This window comes from Serinus canaria, assembly GCF_022539315.1.
Source record: "Serinus canaria isolate serCan28SL12 chromosome 7 unlocalized genomic scaffold, serCan2020 HiC_scaffold_29, whole genome shotgun sequence".
In the NCBI taxonomy this organism is placed as follows: Eukaryota; Metazoa; Chordata; class Aves; order Passeriformes; family Fringillidae; genus Serinus; species Serinus canaria.
Window position 1 is genome coordinate 5370033 of NW_026108147.1, and position 10267 is coordinate 5380299.

The 10267-nt window shown below is 52.2% G+C and overlaps 1 protein-coding gene and 1 non-coding gene across 2 annotated transcripts in view; both read right to left on the reverse strand.

Annotated features, from left to right (window-relative positions):
* Nucleotides 1-524: 524 nt before the first annotated feature.
* On the reverse strand, nucleotides 525-3229 carry LOC103824689 (uncharacterized). Its single transcript, XR_007780578.1, has 4 exons — nucleotides 2828-3229; nucleotides 2384-2419; nucleotides 1835-2136; nucleotides 525-835 (listed from the first exon to the last, which is right to left on the reverse strand). It is a non-coding gene; the product is annotated as an uncharacterized LOC103824689 (transcript).
* Nucleotides 3230-4506: 1277 nt separating this feature from the next.
* Nucleotides 4507-10267, reverse strand: part of FTCD (formimidoyltransferase cyclodeaminase) — a 6650-nt gene continuing 889 nt past the window's right edge. Inside the window, 16 exon segments of the mRNA XM_050987568.1 lie at nucleotides 4507-5214; nucleotides 5374-5469; nucleotides 5752-5852; nucleotides 5855-5889; nucleotides 5969-6012; nucleotides 6395-6475; nucleotides 6478-6564; nucleotides 6684-6813; nucleotides 7479-7532; nucleotides 8033-8035; nucleotides 8190-8326; nucleotides 8619-8756; nucleotides 8846-9025; nucleotides 9242-9330; nucleotides 9441-9569; nucleotides 9922-10105. Of these exon segments, the coding sequence (XP_050843525.1) occupies nucleotides 5128-5214; nucleotides 5374-5469; nucleotides 5752-5852; nucleotides 5855-5889; nucleotides 5969-6012; nucleotides 6395-6475; nucleotides 6478-6564; nucleotides 6684-6813; nucleotides 7479-7532; nucleotides 8033-8035; nucleotides 8190-8326; nucleotides 8619-8756; nucleotides 8846-9025; nucleotides 9242-9330; nucleotides 9441-9569; nucleotides 9922-10105 (1575 nt within the window). The 3' untranslated portion in view covers nucleotides 4507-5127.

Below are 10267 nucleotides of genomic sequence, written 5' to 3' on the forward strand. Positions count from 1 at the left end.
AGAGAGAAACCTCGACCCTCCATGTGTGTGTGCCCAGGACCCAAACATGTTACCACGCAGCTGAATTAAACATCTGTGAATATTATGGAAAAGACCCTTTTTGCTTCTTTACCCTGGACTTTACTAGCAGCAATTTGGGCTGCAACAGTGGGGATTTTAAAAATTATTTTTAGTGAGCAGCTGATTCTCCTGGTTTCAATGATTTGGGCTGGGGGGGAACTGAAATATCATCTCATTCCACTCCTCCTGCCATGGAGGGACACAGATTGCTCCAAGCACTGATATTGAATGCTTCCAGCTGTTCATGCTCCTCATTTGTTTGTGGGAGAACCCCCCTGCCATGGTGACCTTTTTCCTATAAATTATTACCCTGGCATGGAGGTTGTCAGCCCACATAATTACAGCATCCCCCAACCACTCCCTCTGCTACACCTGGGAAAGCTAACGTGAAATGTAAGGAGTTTTATGGGATCAATGTTTGCAGCCACCACCATTGCCCAGGAAAAAACACACAGACACCAGCAGATTGGAAAAGCATGTGTTGACTTTCAGCAGGCTCACCCAGAAGATAGGGGGTGGAAATGTTGTCCATTAACTTGGAGATTCCTGGTCAAAGGATTTACAAGCTCTTGCACACAAGAAAAATCACTCAGCAGGCAAAACACTGCTCCAAGGGAAAGGGGGAGGAAGAGGAGTGACATGCAGGGGGTTCCCACGAGGGGTTTGGCCTCATGTTTTGCTGATCACCACGGAGCAGGTGGGACTTGCCAGACCTTTAGTCAGAGTCAGAGCTGCTGCTTGAGCTGCTGCTTGAGCTGCATGAGCCACCAGAGGGCTGGAGAAGAGAGAACAACTTTAGGACAGCAGGGAAATAAGCCTCTGTCACAGCATTCCTGAGATGGGTTAGTGACCCTGTGGTGGCTGCCCCATATTGTGGGAAGGCTGGAGGTTTTTTATTATTTTTTTATAAGGCTCTTAAGGTCAATAAAGGAAATTCCAGAAAGGTCTTGCTTTCTGCCAGCAAAGACCAACGTCACAGCAGATCCCTTCCAAAGCTGTTTCCCAGTGAGAGGAGCTGCTGGTAGGATTTGTTTGAGAAATGCTCCCAACTCCAATGTTGGATATGGGGCCTTGTTTAGCAGTTCCTCATTCAGACCTGCTCAGGATGGTGCCCATCCCTGGAATGGTATTTTCTGCAGAATTTACTCTAAGCACAAGGAATTGCTTCTCCTTTCCTGTTTTTTTTTTTTTTTTTTTTTTGTGTGTGGTTTTTTTTTGGTTTTTTGGGGGTTTTTTTGTTTAGTTGGTTTTTTTTGTTTGGTTTGTTTTTTGGTTTTTTTTGTGGTTTTTTTGGGTGGTTTTTTTTTTTTTTTTGGGGTGATTTTTTTTTTTTTAAGAGGGAGCCAAACAGTTCCTCTGCTGCAAGACACTGAGTGAATGTCCATTTTGGAGGCATGACTTGCACTCAAGTGAGCAGGACAAAGTCCTGGAATTTAACACAATGCACATTGTGCCCTGAGCCCATGCTATCACTTTAAATGTCTTCAAGGAAATTAATGGATTGCTTTTCCATTATTCACTTAATTTATTATTCCATTATTTATTATTTATTATTATTAATTATTCCATTACTCACTTAATATGTCTCATTCTTGCCTATTTATTATTCTAACGAGTTTCCACATCTAAAAAAAGCCACTGATGTTTGGGCAGTTTGCTCCAGCCACTACAGGGTAGGAGAGGAGAGTTCCAGCCACTTAGGCCAGCTGATGTGGTATGCTGGAGGAGGTCTGCAGCAGAATTAGGGGAGGGCTCACTGCTGTCCCACTCTTACCTTGCCTTCATGGTGCTTGCAGTGCTTCTTCTTATGGTGCTTCTTATGGTGCTTCTTATGGTGCTCCTGGTGTCCATGAGGATGATGTCCCAATGGGGGCTGCCCATGAGGGTGCTGGCCAGGCGGAGCAGGGCGTGGGGGGCAGACTGCCACACCGCCAGGGTAGGGACCTGTGCCAGGACCTGGGTGTCCTGGAGGAGCAGCAGGGCAAACTGCAATGCCACCAGGGTAGGAACCTGTGCCAGGACCAGGGTATCCTGGAGGGGCAGGAGGGCACACTGCAAGGTGTGGTTGTGGTGGGCCTAGGAAGAAGAGGAACCTGTTCGTGGGCAGAGACAAGCTCTCTCCAGACAGGCAGTGCAGGAAGCTGGTGCACCCTTCCACCCAAATGGCCCACTCCAATCTACCTCTTCCTCACAAAGGACACTCCACACCCCTTTGGGATTCAGGTAAAACCCCCAGGTGTCCGAGGCTATGGCATAGAGCTCCCCTCTAAGCCCTGATGACTGTGTGGTACCTGCAGCCCTGCCTGGCCCCACAGCCCCTCACCTTGGTTGGGGTCACACATCCTCAGTGGTCTCCAAGCTGAAAGGGAAGGACAGGCACCATCAGTCACCGCCTGCCATGAGATATCTCCCAGCCAGCAGCTGGGACCTGTCTCCTCTGTCCCACGTCTGCCCCCAGCACAGGGACCATGCTCACTTCCACCAGAGTGCCATCCCCCCCCCCACACCCCAGCCACCGTCCTGTCCCCTTGGTGACAGCACCAACTCCCAGAGCGACTGTCCCCCCCCATGCACCCCCACAGCCCAGGCATGTGGTTTCCATTTTTAACAGAAATAAATCCACACTGGCCCAGCCTGGGTGCCGAGCTCATGTCCTCGTGGGCCACAAGAGGACACGTAGGGACACGTGTCTGGGTACAGTGCCCACCGTGGGGACAGTGCACCCTGACCCACGGGTTCCCATGCTCCCGTGCTGCCCTGCACGCACCTGTGGAAGAGCTCCCAGAAGAAGCAACGCCGGCAGCACTCGGGATCCCCGTCCTTGGCACAGCTCTCCCGGCTGTAGGGCATCCTTAAATAGCGGGGCCCTCCCCCTTTGAGCAGGGGTGCGGCGGGCAGGGGTGACACCGGAGAGGTGACACCGCGCGGTCACCATGGGCACGCGAGAAACGTCAACACGCCGCTCCCAGCCGGGACAAAGGTCCCACGGGGATAATAAACACAGCCTATGGAGGGCGGTGATTACACCTCCCGGCGTCAAGGGAGGGATGGAGTGAGACAGCTGACCCCACAATGAACCCTGATTGTGTTCCCCACTCAGGCACAGTGCCTAGGAACAGGGGTGACCTTCCCACAGATGGGGGTGTGGGACAGCGGGTGTGGGGGCCTGACACTGCTCAGGGTGCTGCCACAGTGTGCGGGTGGAGCACACAGTATCTGCTGACACACCCAGTCAACAGGGACAGGAGGTAGGGCTGTGTGAAAAATGCGTATTTTATGATTGGCTTTTCGCAAATATCAAAATGAATATTATATGTGTTGTGTTAGAAAGTAACGCTGTATTAATTCTCTTCAGTAATGTGTTAAATATAGTTTTTGGTTATAAAAATTGTTAAAATAGAAACTATGCCATGTAGGATACTTTTTTTTAAAAGAAAAGACTTGCAGCGAGATAGCAGCCACAGGACACCTAAATCTTTCAGAGAAGAAGAATTTATTGCCCTCTTATCAGAAGAAATGAACTTCTTCCCGCCTCGAAGGTGCTGTTAGGATTAGGAGGAAGAAGTTGAGGATGACCAGGCCGAATCCTGTATTTGAATGGAATTTATGCATCATGCATGAAGTGTATGAATATACAACAGGCCGTTGTTTTTAAGGGTTAATCCTTTGTTAACAGGTGTCCTTTTTCCGGCTTGTGCTACCCAGAAAAAGGTACCCGGACGTCCGTAACTCTTTGTTTTTATTGTCTCATATTGTCTTCATTCAAATTGTCTAAATTATTATTACTCTAATTGTTTGTATTATTATTTTTATAACTATTTTATTACTATTAAATCTTTAAAATTTTAAAAAAACCAAGTGATTAGTGTTTTTCACAGCTGGATGCCCTGATTTTCAGGTTTTCCTCTTGTAGGATCTAGGAAGAGGGGGTAGGATTTCTCCCATCTCAACCCACCTCATCTCCCTGCTAATACCTCTGATGGTGCCTCATGTTTGGCAGTGCTCCCTTCCTATGCAATTCAACAGGTTGGAATTGTAACACACAGCCTGAAAGACATCTGGCAGAAAGGGACTGTGCCAGGTCTTGCTCCAGATCTCAGGTAGGAAAGTGTTTCATGGGGGTTTCTGGACAAAGGGACTGTACAGGGTCAATAGGTGTTCATGCATAGGGGTCTCCTTACAGACAGTGCTACAGGGATCCTGCCATCCTTTCTGTTAGGATCACTGTGGTCCCAGACACTGACAATCCAATTGTCTACTTCTGCCACAGGGATTGGAGGATGGAGCATGGGGTCCAAGTCCCAGACAGCAAAAATCCCCTTTGTCCAGGGAAAGGCCAGGGGATATGATGCTGCGTGTGCCTGAGCAGACCAGCTGTTATAGATACAAATTATAATATTAGCTTTTCACAAATATTAAAATGGATTTGATATGTGTGATGTTAAAGTAACTTTATTATAAAGATATCGTTTGTATTTTTACTGCTAATTAATTTCACTTAGACATAGTGAAATAGCAATGCTTGTGTTAAAATGCCTGCTTGGATGGGATAACATCCAATGAACACAGGATGAGGACACATTCTGCAGATATGCCAACTATCAGCACTCACCATCTGAAGAAAGCATGGACCAAGGCCCAAACTGGAAGTGATTAGGAGAAGGAGTCAAAACCAGAGCCAAGAAACACGCATACTCTAAAAAGGCGGACCAAAGGAAGGGCCATGTGAAATAGTTCCTGGAAAATGTAAACTAGTTTATAGATATACATAAGAGTCTATGAATATGCAACAGGCTGATGTAAGGGAAAAGATATTTAAGGGGTATCCCCAAAGGTGACAGTGTGGTCTTGGCTCAGTGCCAAGATGCACCTGGCCGTAATAACCTTTGCTTTGTGGTCCTTGTCTCCTATTGTCCTTTATTACAGTTTTTAAGTTTTCACAGGAGAGTGAACATGTTTTTCACACAGCTCTCCAGAGTTGACTACCAACAGAGCCTAGGCAAGGCCAAGAGTATTTCCCAGCTGTATTTGCTACTGCAGAACCCACAGAGCACTCCCAAGCCCTTCTCAGGCCACCCGCTTGTCCAGCAGTGCCAGCAACTCTGCCAAGCCTTGCTTTGCTTCCTCCAGCAGCCTGGACACCTTCTGTGACATCTGTGTGGGGACAAAATGAGTCATGTGCCACTCAACAGGCCAGAAGAGCCATCCCCCGAGCACCACATGCATCCCACTGGCGGCAGGCAGGCACGAGGGGCTCTGAGCCGCCACCGCCACCGCTGCCTGCCCTCAGCCACGCCGCCAGGCCCGGCTCACCACAAGCTTGAACTTGTCGACCGTGATGTCCTTGAGGTTGATCATGACATTGAAGTAAGCTCCAAACACTGCTGCTTCCAGCATTTTGGCTCCCACCTGGGAAAAGTCAGGCTTACGAGAAGCTCTCCTGCTGAACCAGCTCCACCACAGGGCGCTGAAGCAGGTCACACCCTTATGCTGCAGGACTCCCACCCTGCACCACCCAGCAGCATGCAGCGCTTTCCAATCTGTTGGTATTCTCAGGAAATAGCTGCGAAAGAATTACTGGGTGGAAACCACTGGCCAGTTTGGGAAGCACAGCCGGAGAGATGTATCCTGGAGGTCAGGACATGAGGGAACACCTTGCAGGGCAAGTGTGTGTGTGAGCTGGGGCCATACCTAGATGTCATATTTGCAGGCCAGGTTGCAGTGTTGTGCCAGCTCCTTCAGAGCAGGCCAGAGCCCATTCACCTTCTCTGCCAGGCCATCGGGCACCCCATGGCGGTCTTCAGCCCCTGCTGCATGGCAGCTGTGCGCCTGGGAGGAGGGACAGCCCTGGGTTGAGTGCTGCGTGGCTGTGCCCCCACATTCAGCCAGTCCCACCAACCCAGCTCACCTCTTCCACTCCTCAGGGGTGTTCTTGGGCAGCTTCATGGCTTCCTGCAGGCAAAGAGAAGCAGGTTTGCTGCCATCACCCAGACCGTGCCTTGCATTGGGCTTTGGGGCAGATCCCATAGCTCCCGTGCTCTTGCAAACCTCCCTTATGTGACAACATCCATTTCCCAGGCCCTGGCTTTAGCATCTCTGGAAGTATTCAAAAAGCAAGCAGAAATGGCACTTTGCCCTATGGTTTAGTGGACATGGGTGTACTCAGTAGAAGGTTGGGCTTGATAATCTTGGAGGTCTTTTCCAACCTTAATGATTCTGTAATTCTAAGGTCAGAGCCCTGCTCCTAAGGAATCCAGAACGCAGCGATCCCAGCCCTCCTCCCAGCTGGAAGGCCCCACTCTTTCCCTGCAGGATGCCTCTGGTGGAACCTCACCATGTAGCTCCTGAAGGCAAAGGAGTCAGCATCCACCAGCCTTGCCACCAGCTCCTCCATGGCCTGGTGGAGCTGTGGCAATGCTCCAGCTTCGTCATGATGGGGTCCAGATCCTCAAACTGCCACTTCCTGTAGCTCATCAGCCCCACCATGCTGCCCAGCGCTGCTCCCTGCCAGGGTAAATCCTCCAGTAGGACACAGTGCCCACTGCTACCACTGCTACCACCATGCAAGCTCCCCTTGGCACACCAAGGCCCCTCAGGCCTCTGTCTTGGTGTGGGGCACATACCAGGGCTCACACAGCTGCAGACACAGAGCCTCCTCCTGGCGCTGCTGATCTTGCTCCGACTCTTCGCACAAAGGCACCCAGTGGCTTGGCCACCAGCCCCCTGTCCACCTCTCCTGCTTCCACCAAGTACCTGCAGCACAGGTGTTTTAGAGCCCTCCAGGTGCAGGGACACCACCACCACCCAGACCCAGTACTGCCCTCTCCAGCATCAGCCGTGTGAATGAGTAGGGGACTAACTCAAAAAAACCCAGCCTGAGGGTCAGGGTAAGAACTGGGAATCCCATGGGGACATCTGGGGAACACAGGTGGTGTGGGGTTGCTCTGCATTAGCCAGGTTGGGCTGATGCAAGCATCATTTGGTAGGACAGAAATGCCTCCGCCGCCATGGCCCAGGGAGGGTGACAAGGACTTCACCTCATGGATGGATTTCCCTTCCTTTCCCCCCACAGACTCATGTTTCACACCAGGTGCTGCAGCATGAGAACCAGAGGCAGTGAAATTTTGCATGGGGATAGGGTAGGAATTTAACATTAAAATCTGGCCACAAAACCTGCTCCCACTGCCTTCTGAAGCAACCTGGACTTCCCCCACTCCACGTTCACAACCATCAGCATTTGGGAGCAGGGACCACCCTGCTCTTGCACAACCACCCAGCAGAGATGTCCCCAGGCTGTGAAGAGGAGCTGGGAGCAACCACCACTCCTAAAACAAGCTGAGTGCAGGGTGCAGGCATCAGAATCCCCCCATCCAGGGAGGAATGGGCACCATGACAGGAAGTAGGATTTGGGTCTCTACTCGATGATGCGCTCCTGGGGGTGAAATGGAGACAGGGAGTCCAGGCCCAGACCACTGACCACCTGCAAGGAGCAGCACCACTGTGTCAACCCTGTCAAGTAAGTCCTGCTTCGTCCTCATTCCCCAGTGCTAATTAACTATGGGTGAGTCAGCACTGGGACTGGGCCACCACCCAGGGAGAGGACAGCTGGCACCACCAGCCCATCCCATCGCAGACTAGGGGGTGGTGTGGGGTCACCTCTGAATGACTGGGAGCTGTACTGATAAATCATTAGCTTGCTCTTATCTAGCACATTCCCCACAGGCTGGAAAAGCCCCTCCCTCCTGCAGTGGAACAGCAGAGCCTGACTTCTCCTTTCCAGCTTACTCCCCATCCTGGGACAGCCTCCCATAATGCCACCCACTGTCCTTGAGCCCTGGGTACACTTCCTTCCCCTCCTGGCCTCCATGCAGGCAAGACAAGCAGCTGCTACCCACACTCAATCCTCACGCGTTGTGGTTCCTGCTCCCTGTGCATCTCGGCATCCTCAGCACAATAAAGCAGCTTGTCCCACTTGCTGTCCCCCCCCAAAATCGACACTGGAGACAAATATCATGCCTGAGGCCTGAGCAGTCCCAAATTTCTGCTCAGTGCCACTTTGGGAGGCTGGTGGGGGGTGGGATGCTTCTCTCCCATGATCCCACCCTTGTGCTGGTATCTGGAGAAGCCACATTATCAGCTTGATCTTCTGTTCATCCTCCAGGATGAAGAGTTTTTCCTTCTTGATGTAAAAGTCAGCAGCATCCAGCATGGCCTTCTTGGGAACCAGCCCTACCAGCTGAGACCCCACCACAGGGAGATTCAGTTCCTGCAAAGGACATCAAAAATGTGATTTTCCCCAGATCCCTGCTGCCACTACTACCTCAGCCTGGTGGTTCTCATCCCTTCCCAGGACATGGGAAGCTCACAGAAAAGCTTTCAACAGAGGAGCTGGGGGCTCGCAGCAAGTTGCTAAGTTTCTGGGAGTTTTGTGCCATTCAGCACTTTGCCTGAGCTAAGCATGAGAGAAACCAGAGCCTGACCTGACAGTGAGGAAGAAAACTTGGTGGGAGACATCCTCTGGGAAGCCCCCTTGGGAACAAGAACCCCAAGCCACCCACCTGTGCATCTCGGCAGATCTCCTCATAGACAGTGTGGAGTGGTGCAGTCTCAAAGTCCAGCAGGTTCGTCGAAACCTGGGCCATGTTCTCCTCCTCCAAATACCAGCCAATGCCCTGCACCTTTTTCAAGCACCTGGGCTGCCAACAACTGCCACATTCAGGGCACAGCCCAGGAGGCGTGAGGGACAGGCAGGTGTGCTCCTGGTGTGCCCGTGCTCTTGAGGTACCTGGCTGGGGCTGCGGCCCTGCTCACGGATGTTGTGGGCAATGCAGTGAGTCTGCTCCTTGGTGCACAGCAGGTTGATGTTGTATGCAATAAGGAAGGTTCGGGCACCCGTCACTGTGGCTCCCCACCGGGGGACAAAAGATGGGGGCCCAAAATCAGGACCCCACTCTGGTTTTGCAAGCTGGGGAGGAGGGAATAGAGTGTGTGGGCTGGCACCGCCAGGAGCACATACCACCCTCCCAAGGAGGGCATCTCCTTCCCCAGCTGGAATCTGCCATGACCACCTGTGTCACCAGCTCCTCTTGGTGCAAAGGGACTACGCCAGCCCCCAGTATGCTCCCTGCAGCCAGGGAAGTACAGGTCTGGTCTGCCCAGCCTCTGCCATCTCCAGGCTCACCTTCTCAGGGAGTGCCTCGTACTCCCCAGCACAGATGGAGGGCAGGGCTTTCCTGCTCTTGTGCCGTGCTGCTGCTCCATACACGTAAACTGCAAGACACAGCTGGGGATGAGCACCACCAGGCAGGGGCTGGCACTTTCTCCAATTTGGAATCATGCAGGATGGGATGGAATGTGGAGAGGTTCCTGACCCCACTCACCAGGTACACCCAGCTCTGCTGCCAAGCGCTGCCTGAAGATATGTGCACAAGTGACACACTCCTCCATGCTGACATTTCTCACTGGCACAAAGGGGCAGACGTCCAAGGCCCCCATCCGAGGGTGCTCACCTGATGGCGGAGCAGATATAGGAATGGGAAGTGGGAAGAGCAAGCAGACAAGGAGGGAGAACACACTTTTGCACACTTTTACAGACTGGACACCACTGATGTGAGAAAATCATAGAATCACTGACTAACCCAAGTTGGAAGAGACACACCAGGATCATTGAGTCCAACCCCTGGCCCTGCACAGGGCAGCCGTAACAATCCTACCATGTGCCTGGTAGTAGTGCAAATGCTTCTTAAACTCTTTCGGGCCTGGGCCTGTGACCACAGTCCCTGCTCCAGTGCCATGCTTGGTCCCAGCAGTACAGCAGTCCCCTCTGCGCCCGTCCAGGCCCTGGGCCTCTCCCAAGCTCACCCGAGTGTTGGCTCATGTCAATGAGCTGCCCAGCCACATGGACTGAGCTCAATGCCCCTTCCACCAAGGCCTCAGGGGGCCCCACAAAGGTGTAGACGGTGCAGTTGGTGGAGGCGCCGGCATCCACGTCCAGCAGCACACATCCCAGTGTCCTGGAAATGGCCTGTGCCACTGCATCGATCACCTGCTGGGCAGCAGATAGGAGCAAGGGGGCTGAGATGGCTGAGACTATACACCCCCCTTTCAAGAGAGAGGGTGTCTCAGCTCTCCCCCTTCCCACTGGTGATGGGGTTGAGAATGACCCCGTGATCAGTGGGGATGCAGCCCTGCACAAGCATCCCACTCC